At 32.5% G+C, this 17,500-nt stretch overlaps 1 protein-coding gene across 2 annotated transcripts in view; it reads right to left on the minus strand.

Annotated features, from left to right (window-relative positions):
• LOC106872119 (complexin) overlaps window positions 1–17,500 on the minus strand; it is a 286,577-nt gene that overhangs the window by 72,722 nt on the left and 196,355 nt on the right. For both annotated transcript variants that reach the window (XM_089340742.1, XM_089340745.1), the window contains exon 4: window positions 2,851–2,989. In XM_089340742.1, the coding sequence (XP_089196868.1) occupies window positions 2,851–2,989 (139 nt within the window). The remainder of the gene's footprint in view (window positions 1–2,850; window positions 2,990–17,500) is intronic.

A 17,500-nucleotide genomic window follows, 5' to 3' on the forward strand; every position in this document is an offset into this window, starting at 1 on the left:
GGATTTAAAAAATAATAATAATAATTGTTACCAATTATTGTTTAAGACAATAATTAAATATTTCTGCTTGGCCAATTAATAATAATCTTTTTGATTTTGACCATCTCATATGAATTATAATTAATGACATGGATAATTCTCTTGCTATTATCACAACAAACTATATGGATTTTGTAATCTTAAAAAAAAAAAAGATGTAAAGTCTTTAGGATATATTTTTTTCCATTTTTTGGCATGCAGTCTATGTAGCTTATCTACAGATTAACTCATGCTTACTTCTAAATCCTAACATTTATTAACATTTACTTCATACTGTTAAAAAACATACACAAACAAATTATGTGGCATTAAAAAGTAATACAATTCCAAAAAAATTATTAGTAAAATTTTACAGTAGCATAAGACTAAGCAAAAAGATAAATATACTCATAATCTTAGCTTTAATAAAATCAAGTGATGGAAATATTTAAAAACAAAATGTGCTATATGCATGAATACACTCATGGGAACAGAGTTTGTTGATTATACAGTGACAACAAATATGTAAGAAATATTCCAAGAAATTAGACACATATATACATATATAAATTCCAAGTGACAGTGGATTGTGACTTTCTAAAATGATTCTATATGAAAAGGAAGGGATTTAAACACAAAAACTGGAGAAGTATTATTTTAACATACATCTTCACATAGATGTCTGTATGGAAAATTGACTTATGTATATATATATGCATGTATATAGTCACACACATACAAACATGTGTATATATATATATACATACATATATACAGTCACACACACACATATATATGATATATATATATATATATATATATATATATATATACACACACAGAGGGAAAGAGAGAGAAGCGAGTAGGGGAGAGAAAGATATATACGCATATATACACATGTATAGGCAGACTCACATTATGATATGTATAATACTCCCAAACATGTATGGCATATATATATATATATATATATATATATATATATATATTCATACCTTTATATACACATATATGCCTGAATGTATAACATATGCGTTCATATATTCATCTCATATAAATGGAAATACACTTGAATTCTTGGGGAATGTGACAGTGATGAAAATAAATAAAGAATGAAAGTGTTGAAATATACACATCCACACACAAATATGTTTAAATATATTCATCTGTGTGTAAGCGTGTGTGTGTGTGTGAGTGTGTGTGTATGCATGCACATAAATACATATGTTTAACTATGGCTCCATGTTTTTTTCTAATCTATAAATTTATCTAATATAATTCAAATATGTTAAATGGAGAAGAGGATATAATCAAAAAAATATAAGTACGTGCTGGAGGGAATATCAAATATTTAAACTTAAAAGCAAATTTCTGAACTTTATATTTTTCTAAACTTTTAAGCAGTTTTATAATTGGACTGGTGTTTTATGGTGCAAGCACTAACCAATGCGTTTACAAGCAACAATAACAAAGAAGCCATATACTTTCAACGGATTATAATTCTCAATTCTTTGAGAAAACCCAACAAAGAAATTTTCAATGGTTTAGTAATCATTGACGTTAAACATACATCTGTGATATAGCATTCCCAGTAAATGGATAAATATGGCCATATCTAAGCTTAAATGTGAAAATATTAATATGGGTTTTTATATATCTGAGCTTGACTGCTTGCGTCATGTGAAAAATTGCACACCACATAGCCAATTGTCTTTTTTTAAGATATGTATATATTTGCATACATATTCAACAGCATTTTGTGAGATCATTTCACTTGGGTTTAACATATTTCAGAATACATACAAAGACAGTACATAATTTTTGACATGAATTGACAATTAGAGACACTCATTCACATATGCACAAATGACTACTATTGCATATATATACATATATATATATATATATATATATATATATATATATATATATATATATATATATATATATATGCATCATCATCATCATCATCATCGTTTAACGTCCGCTTTCCATGCTAGCATGGGATATATATATATATATATATGCATATAAGTATATATATGCATATAAATACATATATATGTATGTATATCTCATATATACACATATATATATATACACACACACACACACACACACACAACTCATGTACGCACTCATATATGTACATAGACACAATTCATACATAGATACACACATATATATATATACATACACACATGCATACATATAGTTATATATGTACAGAGGTATATACATATATGTATGTGTTTAAGTTTATATGCAGCTATGTCAATATTTATGTAAATAAGTATGCATACATGTAGGTATATACATACATATGTATGTATGTATGTATGTTTGTATGTATATGTACATAAGTACGTATAATATGTATGTATCTATGTATCCATGTATGTATCTATGTATCCATGTATGTATCTATGTAGGAAAGATATTGGAAGTTGGAGAAAAAGGTGTCATGATGTGAAAGTAGTTTTAACCTCTGAAATGTTCGTAACATTTTCTACTTTCACATTGATTCATTAAACTACAACACTTCAGTAGTTTAAAGTTTATATTCAAAAGAAAAACGAGTTGAACTTTTAGTACCTTCAATAGTGTTTATATATATATATATATATATATATATATATATATATATATATATATATATATATATGCATATATATATATATAATGTGCAGCCTCTTTGTTTCATTTTAGATTTTTTATTAATTGAAGGCCACATAACGATTTGAAATTTAAGATGTTTGGCTGTGCAATTATATTGAACAATGGCATGTCATCACACAAAATTCATGCAGCAACACAAGGAAGAGAATTTACTTGCGAAGTCATCATCATCATCTTCTTCATTAGCTTCGGCTGCAAGTTCTTCTTTTGTTTTTTTCTTGCGGCCAACTCGACCCTCGTCTAAATCAGGTTCTGCCTCTGGTTCCTCTTTGACTTTCTTTTTAAGTCCATACTGAAATAACAGATGGAAGATAAATTAAACCATTATATATCCAATACAAACCAAATCAAACACACACACACACACAAACTATAGCCACATATATTTCACCAAAAAGTTTCATCCTTTCACATACTTCGCTATCTTTGTATTTTTATACCTTTACATATACTTTCTCTATCTTTGAAATTATAATTATTTGTATTTTTATTCCATAATGGATTTGATCCTAAAAGTGAATCCAAAACTATTTTAGAACTTGTTATTTCAGTATCTAAAACAATGGCACCATTTGCTAATTTATATTGGTAAATGACTACAGAAATGCTATATTTTATATTTATTTTTGATCCATGTCTATGACAAAATGAACTAACCAATATTTAGATACCTCACTCATCGATTCATCACAATATTTCATTATTCTTAATCGTTATTCAACTTTGGAACAACAGAGCCTAAAAACGGCAAGAAACCCAGATAGTGGGGCATTTTTGTGCCAGCTAGAATTGAACCTAGTTAACTTGGTTTTCATATTTGTTTCCTTCCCTTTTTGAACTAACCAGCTGTATAGATGTAAACACAATTCCTTCTTCTTCCTTTCTTCCTTCTTTCTTTCTTTCCTTCTCATTTCCATTGACACTCCTTTCAGATACACAGGCACACACACACACACATGCGCACGCACACACAAGCACACACAAAAGCATACCCACACTCTCTCCCACTGGACAATGATGACAACTCTCTGAAAAACAACTTTTTTCCAAACAATGCCCCAGTTTAAATAGCCACCTGGTTTTGCCATTTTTAAAGGCCAAGAATCAACTTGTCATTGAAAGAACTGACCAGCTGTAAACACAATTTTCTTCTTTCTTCTTTCACCCTTTCTTTTCTTTCCCATTGACATTCCTTTCAGATACACAGGCACACAAACATGCACACACACACAAACACGCACACACACACCAACACAAAACACTCATACACACACTCTCTCTCACTTTTCCCCCATTCCTCACCCTCTTTTACTATCCTATATCTCTCTCTCCACCCCTACACCTTCAATAATACTATAAAAAGAGACAAATCCTCTGAAGTGAAATCATATCTGAAGAACCTACAAGAATAGGTGCAAGCGCTAATATTTATAAAATATGTGACATATTAATAAAAATTTGTAAATCTTCAACCATCCAGATATCTGAGTACCTTATTATTTTTCTAATATATATATATATATATATATATATATATATATATATATATATATATATACATACATACATACATATATATATATATATATATATATATATATATATATATATATGACGGGCTTCTTTCAGTTCACATCTATCAAATCCACTTACAAGGCTTTGGTCAGTCCGAGGCTATAGTAGAAGACACTTGCCCAAGGTGCCACACAGTGGGACTGAGTCCAGAACCACGTAGTCAGTAAGCAAGCAACTTACCACACAACCAGTCCTGCACTTTTGAATATATTTACTTATATATGTGTGTGGATGTGTAAATTTCAACACTTTCATTGTTTATTTATTTTCATCAGTCACATTTCCCTCTTTCCCCAAGTATTCAAGTGAATTTCCATTTATATGAGATGAATATATGAACACATATGTTATACATTCATGTATATATATGTGTGTATATAGCTGAAGTATATGTAGACGAAACAAAGAATAATGATCAGAACAGCATTGTTGAGAGTGAGTGCTACTTGAACCAATAAAACCAAGAAAGAAAAGAAGTTGCTCAGATGAAGGAAATCAAACTAATAACAATAACAATCCATCATATAAAAAAACTGTTTCAATCATTAGAATATTTGAATCTAAAGGGATATTGAAAATCCATCAATAGTTGGAACCATTTTTAAGAGATAAAATGTTAACAAAGTATAATGTTTGCACAGTGGCATGCCTTTTTTATAATTATCCAAAACCAAACTATGCACAGTTAACTCTTTCACATAATTTCTCCAGGGGAACAAACATTCACATTTTCACATTTTCTATAAATATTCACCATATTATTCATAATTTCATAGTATTCTTATTTTGAAATATCCCATTTCAGTAATCATTGTGGTCATTTTTTTTTGTCAAACTTTAATAATTTGTTTTGTAAAGTTATTTCCATTGTAGGAATATTTATTGTTAATAACTTCAAGTATTGGTTGTGGAAAGAAATAACATCAGCTTTATTCAAGACACCCAGAACAAATTGCAGTAATGTGAAACAACAATGTCTAAAAGTATTAGTTTATGTTAGCATTAATATTGATTAATGCTGAGATTTTCCAAAACAGCAAGTGTTTGCCTCACCTAAGTTATAAAACCTCTTGACATATCAGAAATAAATAAATATAGAAATGACTAAAACCGATCAATATGTTGCATATCAATCCAACCAGCATTAAAGTTTTACATTTCTTAGCTGGAAATAAATAAATACAAATTAAAATGTAGAATTACATTCGTAATTTGAATTCCAGTAGTATTTGATAATCTGAATGGAATTATAAAAAGCGTGACAGCATTGATTTTATTTCACAAGTAATTTCAACATTCAAATAATACTAATTACATTCACATATGTAAAGAAAAGTCACATTTCTCTGACAAACATTTAGCTTTTTTAATTTATTAATAACAAAATGTCCAAATAATTTTTATACCTCATGATAACTGTTCAAAATAATTGTTTGCTTTCTAAATAATATAACCTTGAAGAAAAATTGCTATGCTGTTTGGTAATTACTGGCTTATTTCTAGAAATTCTGTATACTTAATTGTGGTAATTTGCACAGATCAAAGTAGCTGATTTATGAAATATAAAATTAAAAATCCAAAATCAACTACTTTAGCTAGGAAACATATTGAGCCAATTATATGATATATAGCACATTATAATTAAATGTAGTGGATAATTAGCTTCGAAATCTTTCAATTCTGTATATGTGTGCACATGTTCAATATATATATATATATATATATATATATATATATATATATACACACACACACACACACACACACACACAGAAGTTACATATGTATAAATAAATAAATGTATGCATATGTGTATACACATATAAATGTGTGTATATACAGACAGACGGATGGACACATAGAGAGATTGACGGACAGACAGACAAAACAGAGAGAAGCATAGCGAGGTAACTAGATTGTGCTACGCTGCCTACTTTGGTATATACACGTGCATACATGAATTTACATATGTATCGTTGATGCATACGTATGTTCAATAAACTTTCTTGTCACCAATCCTTTCCTGTTTTTCAAATGAGAGATATTTTTAATTCCACTGATGTTTGAAAGCTCTAAACTACAGAATATATTATTTATTGGGAATGTAAACATGTCTTCACTGCTTTGCTTGTAATATCTAGAATTATGATAGCAATAATTTCTTTTTGTGCCATCATGTAGATGAACAATCCTTTGACATCTCTTTGACAAACGCTCTGTGTCTGCAATGGAATTTTCAGGAGAGGGTACAAAGCTAATTTCCTATGGCTATCCTTTGTCAACTAGATACAAACAATTCACCATGACCTTTTGGGGGTTCACAGAACACAAAAAGGTGGAATAAAATCTTCAAAACATTTTGTCCAGCACTAACAATTTCTCTAATTCACTGCCGGTGGCACGTAAAAAGCACCCACTACACTCTCAGAGTGATTGGCATTAGGAAAGGCATCCAGCTGTAGAAACCTTGCCACATCAGACTGGATCCTGGTGCAGTCCACTGGCTTGCCAATCCTCACTCAAACTGTCCAACCCATGCCAGCATGGAAAGCGGACGTTAAACAATGATGATGATGATGATGATGACTGCCATGAGCTTTTACTTGATTTCATCAATTCTGGAAGGGTGAATGACAGAAAATGGTTTTGGCAAAATATAAACCCAAAACAATGACCTGAACAAATGCCACAAATGCATTTTTGATTGATGTTTTAATTAGCCTGTTAATTGATGTTTTAATTAGCCTGTTAATTGATGTTTTAATTAGCCTGTTAATTTCACATCTTACAGAAGTAATACCCAGGGTTTAATGCAAATGACTATAACCCACTTCTACAAAAACTGGCCGTGTGTATCGAAGTCATATATTAAGATTTTATTTCCTTCTTTCCAGTGCAAGGTTCTAATTCAGCCAGACATGTTTTCCCTTCTCTCTTTGAAGATTTTATACATTAAAAATGATAATATAGCTACCAGTAAGACAAGAAGGTTTAAATCAATTTAGCATTTCTATTCCGGTTTAAAATGTCTGGCTTTTTGATTAAATGAGATATAATAATTATGGTGCTTTCTACACTTTTAATGATGTTTATCTTTTTATCATCTTTCACCTTAATGTAATTTGCATGTCGCCATAAAGTAAGCTAAAAATTTATAAATTTAATGATGTAAATTTTCTATATATTTGCTTTCTGCATTGTTATTACTAGAAAATATTCTGAAATGGAAATGCAAGCACATTTATTCACCATTTTCAAAGCAATCATACATAATATATGATTTTGAAGAATTCTTATCTTCCCTATCTCCATTATCTTATTCTGTTTCTCATCCACCTTTCTTTCCTCTCTTTGTCATTTCAGTATTAATTGTAAGATTTTTATTTCTTATTTTCTTCTCTTTATTTGAATTATACATTAATTGAATCATTAACCATTTCAATATTACACATTTTTAACTCCATTATTTTATAGATGAAGACTTTTCTAATGTTAATGAATGTGAGAAATAAACGTTTATCAAATATTTATCAAATTCAATTCAGAATATTAGAGTATCTCATGATTTTGCATTCATATTTTGATGCTCAGGTCAATGAAATACACACTAAAATTGAAACTAGGTCAAAATAATTGACTAAAATATTATCTTACAAATTTTTTACTTGTATCTCAGTAAAAAAGATACCTATCTACTGGAATCATTTTCAGCCTGTTCTCTGAATAATTTAGTATCTTATTTGTTTGTTATTTTGAAATCTTCCCATATTCTAGTTTTCCTTTCAACCCACTCAGGTCAACACTTTGACTATGGTCAGTTAATTAGAAATAATAGTAGAATATAATAAACAAATAGCTATGGTCATAAAATACTCAAAACAAAAAGTAGAGTAACAGTAAAGCTAAGAAAGAATGAAACTGAACAAATTCAGGAAGACTATTTGACTATAATTTCTTTACTTGAATCTCCAGAAATAGCATTGTCTTCAAATAGAAAATTAAAAATAATTATGCAATTAGGAAAAGACGACATTACTTCAATGACTGATATTATTTTGCTTCTCACTACGTGATTATTTCTTTATTAGCTCTTTGATGTCTACTACATTAAATATGCCAACACAAAATATTGTCTTTCATGTTGAAAGCTTTTCTGAATAATTACCATCAGAGTTATATTTCTAAATGTACCAATTTTAATGCCTATCATATGTAATATAGTACCTCTACTTAGTAATTCTTTCATCACTACTTCAACAACTATAATGAAGTATATATACCCCACTGATGAGTTCTAATAAGACTAAAACATATATGGAGTTATTTCCCATGGATTTTATTTTTATACAGTTCTATAGATGAGGAATTATGTACATTATTAACACTATTTACATTTGACAGATGTTTGTCCTCATCTTGTTTGTGCTAACAACAGACAAGATGAGGACAGATATCCGTCAAATGTAAATAATGTATTTATTTTTATAGCTTACCAGTAAAAAAATTGTAGTACAATTGCCAAAATATTAAATCTTTTTGTGTCTGACACTCATTATGAAGGCTTGGTCTTCAAACCTCATTTTAATTAAATGTATGTTATTTTTATCTGAATAAATATGAAAGGGTTGTCTCAAAATCAAAACTGTTTTATTAATTGACATAGCTCATTCAAATTGCACATCTTGGGAGAGCAACTCTCCCTATATGGTTCTTTTTTTTTTTTTTTTCATTGCGGACATATTGTGGGTCCCAAGCAGAAGCAACATACTGTCATTGAGTTCTTGATGAAAGCAGGCTGTCTGGACATTCATGGAAGACTACAATTGTTTGCAGAGATGATACCATTAACAAGAGTAATTTACATGGATGGATAACGAAGTTTAATAAAGGGAAAACCAGCATGGAAGATAAACTAAACAGAGGAAGACCATTAGCTGCTAACACTGTCATGAATCGCTAGTGAGTGGCCAAACAGATTTGCATAAACAGACAGGTCACAATCTATGAGCTTACTGCACAACTGGATTATGGCCATATTGTGTTACAGAAGATGGTAGAAGACTTTGGATATTGGAAATCACCCTCATCATCACCATCATCGTTTAACGTCTGCTTTCCTTGCTGGCATGGGTTGGATGGTTTGACTGAGGACTGGTGAGCCAGAGGCTGCACCAGGCTCAGTCTGATCTGGCAAAGTTTCTACAGCTCAATGCCCTTCCTAATGCCAACCACTCAAAGAGTGTAGTGGGTGCTTTTATGTGACACATGCACGAGGGCCAGTCAGGCGGTTCTGGCAACGACCACGCTTAAAAGGTGTTTTTTTTACGTGTTACCTGCATGGGAGCCACTGGAAAGTGTGTACAAAATGGGTACACCTGATTTGAAGGAGAGGGGTGTGAATGCTGGTCCTGACAAACTGGAAGAATTTGAGCCCAATGAAGATCAGTTATTCTTTTTTTATTATGCTAAGGTGACAGGCGATGTAACCTGCATGTATCCTTATAATCCAGGAATGATAGTTAAGTTCTCAAAGACCTAAGATGTGGTTGTAAAGAAATTTATGGTGACTGATTTTTAGGGAAGACTAGTGTCACTCTACTTGACTTTTCTAAAGTATTGCTATACTGGGAATTTTAAGCAGTACATTGTGACAGTGAAAAAGTTTAGAAAAGTCATTTGGAGGAAGAGAAGGAATAAAAATCTGAGAACCACATACACTCAGACAGTAAGTAACCACACACATCTTTGGCAACAAATAAGGCAACAACCAAATTAGGTTGCTCGCAGGTCCTCTAACCACCACACAGCTCAGATTTGGTGCTCTTCAACTTCCACCTGTAGACAGATTCTTTGTAGATTTCGATGACACAGATGAGGTGAAAGTGGTTGTGAAGAAATGGATTCAGCAGTATGCACCAGAATCATTTCAAAGAGGAGTCAAGAGATAGGTTCAGAATGGCACAAATGTATCACATTTGATGGAAAATATTTTGAATAACACTGTTGCATAGAGGAAGAGATACTCAACCAGCAATTTCTATTTGAACAACTTAGGTCTGCTAATAAAAAATTTATGCCCACTTTTACAATATTTTTAGGACACCCCTCATATTAGCAGTTCCATCTTTCTAATGATTTTTCTGACTTTACATAGTATTTTATCAATGTGTTAAAACTCTTTACATGATGCTATTATTTTTGAAAAGACACAGCTGTTGTTCTGTCTATTATCAGCTTATTGGAAAATGGATTTTATATTTTCTTTTACAATTGTATAGCTTTTTGTGCTCAAGTCTATCATTTTATAAAGGCTTCAAAATATAAAAAAAAAAGTTAAAAGATGTTTTTTAAGTATATTCCTATCTACAGATTTTTTTTCTTATCTATTTTAGCTTAAATGCATGTTTGGTGCCAAACATCAATAGAGCATTTTAATATTACATAATACAACATTATACTACAAAGAAGGTTTCTGTATAGAACAGAACATAATTAATAATGTATTCCCAAACATATTAATTAGCACTGAAGTTGGCTAGGGAATTTATAACACAACCACTCCATCATAATAAACGAGACCAGAGACAGATAATTTCCAATATAAAGCAATTAATAAAACCAACTATAAAATAGATTATTTTAATTTTTATTTTGTGTCAGTTTCAATCATTGGACTGAGGCCAAGCTGGAGCATTGTCATCAAGAATTATTAATTAATGACCTCTGGTATTATTAATTAATGACCTCTGGTATTTATTTCATAAATTTTTGTATATTAAATGGCTGTTACCCTCTAGAAGTAAAACCTTGTATTCGCATACATACACACAAATGCACACAAACAGATGTGTTGAAATATGTTGCAGACCCAGCATATTTCTGTGGGTTGGTCAAGCGCCATGAGGTAGGTGTTGCCAAGCACCATCTGCAATGCAGTAGTACTGCCTTCCAGCCACAAAATTTTGGGTTCGGTCCTGCTGCATGTTACCTTAAGCAAGTGTCTTTTCTATAGCCTCAAGCTGACCAAGGCCTTGCCAATGACCTGACAGATAGAAACTGAAAGAAGCCTGTTGTGTGTGTGTGTGTATGCACGAATGTGCATACATGTGCCTTGATATTGCATGAATGCTAAAGTTCTGAATTAAAATCTTCCACCAAACCTTAGTCACAATTTATGTTCCTAACACTAGCTTAATGATAACTAAGTTATTTTACTAAATTCTTTGTTATATTTAAAATTAATTGAAAGAAACACAGAGTGTCTCAACAGAAATATGGTAACAAACAGGTAAACAAATGATTAATTTAACCCTTTTGATAACAACCCAGCCAAAACCACCTCTGGCTCTGTAGTACAAATGTCTTGTTTTCACAAGTTTTGAATTAAAATCTTTCACTAAACTTTTGTCACAACTTATGTTCTTAACACTAGCTTAATGATAACTAAGTTATTTTACTATATTCTTTGTTATATTTAAAATTAATTGAAAGCAACACAGAGCATCTCAACAGAAATACGGTAATGAAAGTGCTAAATATGCTCTAAATATTCAAATTCTTATGACACTAACTTCAGTACACAATAAACAAACTAGCGCAAATAGAGTTAATTTCTTGCATCGGTGTAAAATTAAATGAATATGAGAAAGCTGACACTAATATGTTACAATTTCTAGAGACTCCATAACCAAGCAACACAATAACAAGCGCAAAATATCTTTCCCATTTGTGGTCTTAGAGATTGCATTTGAGTGTTTTACTTTCAAAAGTTTTACTAACTCTAGTATTTGAAGGTATGAGAGCAAGTATGAGAGCACATGGTTCTGGGTTCAGTCCCATTGCATGGCACCTTGGGAAGGCGTCTTCTACAATAGCTTCGGGCTGATCAAAGCCTTGTGAGTGGTTGTTTTTATGTTTTCGTTTCTCATTGTGTCTACATATTTTTTGATGTTCTGTACCCATATATGCATGTATATATATACATATATATGTAGGTATGTACATATATGTTTTGTATATATGCATATATTTATATATTATTTATATGTGTGTGTGTGTTTGTCCCCCCCACGGTTGCTTGACAGCCGATGTTGGTGTGTTTACATCCCTGTAACTTAGCAGTTCAGCAAAAGACGCCAATAGAATAAGTACAAGGCTTACAAAAAATAAGATTCGGGGTCGATTTGTTCGACTGAAGGCAGTGCTCAGTGCTCACTGCATGGCCGCAGTGAAATGAATGCAACAAGTAAAAGAATAAAAGAAATAAAAATAATTAATTATTGATTAATTTTCAAATGTATCAAGTCTCAAGCTCAAGTATTTACTAATGAGCTTAGTAAATGTTCATAAGTATCAGATTAATTAATGATGATAATCTTCTTTCACGTTTGTCTATGTTTTGCCTCCTTTTTTCATTACCAAAGTTCTTAGACACCGATCCATACACAAAGTACAATTACTGCTACATATGCCCTCGCATATATCTAAGTATCCACACACACACATACCTACACATATATAAATATATGTAAGTATGTGTGTGTGTGCATGCATTGTTTCTATATATAAATTTGTGAGAGTGTATTGTTTGTATATGTGTGTATTGCTTGTGTGTGTGTGCCAATATATATATATATACGCATACATTATATACATATATACATTATATATTTAAATACATACATACATACATACATACATAAATACATACATACATAAATACATACATACATACAAAAGATCTGATGAATAAGTATCTGGGTTGTTGTCATAGTAATAAAACTTAAGTATGCAGAGTGAAGCCACTTGGCACAGATTGACCTTGAACTCTGCTGTGTGTGTGCACTAAATTCTAACATTCTAGCTCACTTCTGCTATTTACAGCAGTGCTTGGGAGAAAGGTGTGTAGCATGTGATCATCACATTGACCATGACAGTGATGGTTGTTGTAGCAATATCTGCTCAGAGGTCTACACAAAGTTGCAGAAAGTGTATGGGGAGGAGTGTGTGAGCCACATACAAGTGTACGTGTGGGTCAGACGTTTCCAAGATGGCCAAAAAAATGTCAATATTGACGAACGTTCTTGGAGACCCGCAACCAGCAGAACTGAGAAAAACATCGCAGATGTGTGTTCAGCTGTGAGATGAAATCGTCGAATCACCATCTGTGAGTTATCAGAGGATGGGAAGATTAGTTACAGTTCAGTTTTGTCCCAAAACTGCTTTTAGCTGACCAATCAGACACTCTGGTTTCAGTTGACTGTGTCGAGAATGATGCAAACTTCTTGAAAACTTTGTGTAGGCCTCTGAGCAGGTATCACCATGCTTTTGGCAATATTTGATGCAAATTCTCTGCTCAACTTTCTCTGTCATGGTCAATGCGGTGATCACACACTACACACGTTCCTTTCAAGCACTGCTGCAAACAGCGGAAGTGAGCTAGAATGTTAAAACTTAGTGTGCGTGCACAGCAGAGTTCAAGGTCAATCTGTGCCAAGTGGATTTACTCTCCATGCTTTAGCCTCATTACTACAGCAACAGTCCAGAGCCTTATTGATCAGAAAACTTCCTAAGAACCTATTTCGATGTTTATAGTGAAATATTTTCCCCTTGTCCTCACAACCAGAAATATATCTTAGTCATCTGGTTGTTTCTATCCTACCCGTAATGATTAGCTTTTCCCTCATTAATAAGCTTCTCACTATATAGCTGGAATTTATATTTATCCCACTTATACACACCCATACATATATCCGACTAAAGTAAAGAGAGAGAGAGAGAGAAGCAATTTCAATCAAAGTGATTAGAGGTTTAGAGCAGGAGTACTCAACCATTTTTTTTTCATTTAATGATCCTTTTGAATACTATTTTATTCTGGTGACCCCCCTCCCCGCCCCCATAGCCATTCGATGTTATAAACTAGTTTTGTAAAAACTTCTTTCAAAATTGTTTTGTTTTTCACACTTTAATTTGTGTAGGTTGAACAATGTAAAAGGTGAGAGAAAGAAACTTTCTTACAAAGAATACAGATAAAGCAAAGTTTTCCTCAGGAGCCCTTAAAATATTATTGTGAATCCCCATTTTACTATTTTGTAACATGAACCCTTCCCTGCCACCATAAGTCATATATGGACCTTCAAGAGACATGTGGATCCTGGTAAAAACGTCTGATTTAGAGTATGAAAAGAAGGGCCAAACTGGGATTCTTGGCTGCTACCATTATACAAAGGTAGGTGGGTACGATCAGTGTGGAGGTGGAAGGAGAGATGGAGATGGAGACAAGATGCATTGGAGGAAGAACAGAAAGATGCAGGGTGGAAGCTGCCAGTGTGTATAGAGAGAGTGAGTGATGGTAAGAGACAGGGTAAGGATTCTCCATTTGAGATTACTGGGTGGACATATTCTTTTATCCGTTTACTTGTTTGAGTCATTTGACTGTAGCCATGCTGGAGCATTGCCTTTAGTTGAACAAATCGACCCCAGGGTTTATTCTTTGTAAGTTTAATAATTATTCTATCAGTCTCTTATTCCCGAACTGCTGATTTACAGGGACGTAAACACACCAACACCGGTTGTGAAGTGATGCTGTGGGTACAATCACAGACGCACAAATACACACACACATATATACCCAATGGGCTTCTTTCAGTTTCCGTCTACCAAACCCACTCACAAGGCTTTGGTAGGCCCAAGGCTATAGTAGGCTATACACTTGACCAAGGTGCCACACAGTGGAACTGAACCCAGAACCATGTGGTTGGTAAGCAGGCTACTTACCACACAACCATGTACATACACAATCACACACACACGCATTGAATTGCATAGGAATGCACACACATGATAAATAATGAAACATCAGCTTGGGTTCTAACATCAGACACACACACACCCACACACGCCCACATATGACTTCAAGTTTATCCGTATGCACACACACACACACAATACATGCATGCATCAACCACACATGCTGCCTTGTTTTAAATACAACTTTGCCACTTTGTTAGTGACTGACTTAAATTCTGCAAAGGGACAAAAAAGACATAAATCACACACACACACACACATACATATACATACATGCATACACCAGCCAATCTAGGGAACCACAAACTCCAAGGGCTATCTTGTCTTAAACCTTTAGTTACCATATTTCTGTTGAGATGCTCTGTGTTTCTTTCAATTACTTTAAATATAACAAAGAATTTAGTAAAATAACATAGTTATCATTAAGCTAGAGTTAGGAACATAAATTGTGACTAAGGTTTGGTGGAAAATTTTAATTCAAAACTTTTGAAAACAAGACATTTGTGCTACAGAGCTAGAAGCAGTTTCAGGTAGGTTAGTATCAAAAGGGTAAAAGTAATCATTTGTTAACACTTTTGTTACTGTATTTATTTTGAGATGCTCTGTGTTTCTTTCAATTTTAAATATAACAAAGAATTTAGTAAAATAACTTAGTTATCATTAAGCTAGTGTTAGGAACATAAATTGTGACTAAGGTTTGGTGGAAGATTTTAATTCAAAACTTATGAAAACAAGACATTTGTACTACAGAGCCAAAGGCAGTTTCAGCTGGGTTGATAAGGAAAGAGTAAACTATGCCATTTTGTCAGTGACTGGTTTAAAAAAATACAAAGAGGGAAAAAAAAAACATAAAATTACACACACACACACACACACATATGTCTGTTGTGTCCAGATGGTATAGTAATCAGAATAGAAGGGATTGACTTTTACTTATACAGCAAAACAACTTCAGCAGATCAAATCAATTAAAACCTAAGAATTAGGTCAATAGTTTCACAGAGTAGTCAGGGTAGAGAATTGATTAGTGTCAGGGACACCACAATGCTTTTAATCTCATTTATAATACCTTCGCCCCCCCCCCCTGCCACCAACATCACTATGACTACCTTGGAAATATGTAATACTTCCACCTGGCCATGAAGATCAGTAGCTGTAACATCTGACACAAATTCCATCACTCATATTACCAAGTGGTCAAACCATCCAACTAATCTACTAATGTAACAAGCATCACCATCGTCATCATCATCACCACCACCACCACCAATACAGCCAGTATGACTTCTGACTATCATCATCAGTAACATTGATAACGGTTATCATCATTATCATCACCATAACGATATGACCACATATCTAAATCTCAAATACAATCACCAAAAAAAAATCTGGCACTCTGTTGGTTACAGTGATCAGATCAGCTTCCACCTGATTTGATGGAACAGCCTGCTCATGAAATTAATGTGTAGGTGGATGAGTGCTCCAAAGACACTCATATCCTTAACCCATTAAGTCCCACTGTCCTATAAATAGGACACTGAATATTTTCATTTCTATTTGAAGTAAAGGAGTTTTAATTATTATTTTTTTTCATTTTAACCTATTTTCAATCATCTGTAAAAAATTTAAAGTAATATTCAGAGCTTTAAGTACCCAGGGACTTAATGGGTTAATTCTAAAGGAGATTCAGCATGACACAGAATGCAACAAGGCTGACCCTTTGAGATACAGGTACAACTCGTTTTTGCCAGCTGAGTGAACTGGAGCAACATGAAATAAAGAGTCTTGCTCAAGGATGCAATGTGCTACTGGGGATTGAACTTACAACCTTACAATCATGAGCTAAATAGCCTAAACATTAAGCCAAATGCCTTCACAATTACTAACAAGGCAATCAACAAAATACCTAATAGTATTTGTCCTCGATCTTATCAGTCTGTGTTCAAATCTGACTGACGTTAACTTCATCTTTCATCTTTCTGGTGTTGATAAAATAAATTATTTGTCAAGTACTGAGGTCATATTAATTGCCCCTTATCCTCTCCCTACAAAATTCCAAGATTCTGCTTATGTGAGCAGTGCCATCTTAAGGCATATAATTTACTAGTTTCTTTTGCATATTCTTAGTTTATGCATGCGTATGCAAATATAGTATTGGTATATCACATTTATGTTCATTAGAAATTAAAAAAATAAAGAATATTGACATGTACGAATATTCATTTCCCCCCACTGTACATAGACAGATAGATATATACATACAGACATACATATATGTAAATACATACATACACATCTATCTATATATATATATATATATATATATATATATATATATACATACAGACATACATACATATATGTAAATACATACATATTTATATATTATTTATATTATTATATATATATATAAATA

The sequence above is a fragment of the Octopus bimaculoides genome, chromosome 2, assembly GCF_046866305.1.
Source record: "Octopus bimaculoides isolate indiv1 chromosome 2, ASM4686630v1, whole genome shotgun sequence".
Classification (NCBI taxonomy): domain Eukaryota; kingdom Metazoa; phylum Mollusca; class Cephalopoda; order Octopoda; family Octopodidae; genus Octopus; species Octopus bimaculoides.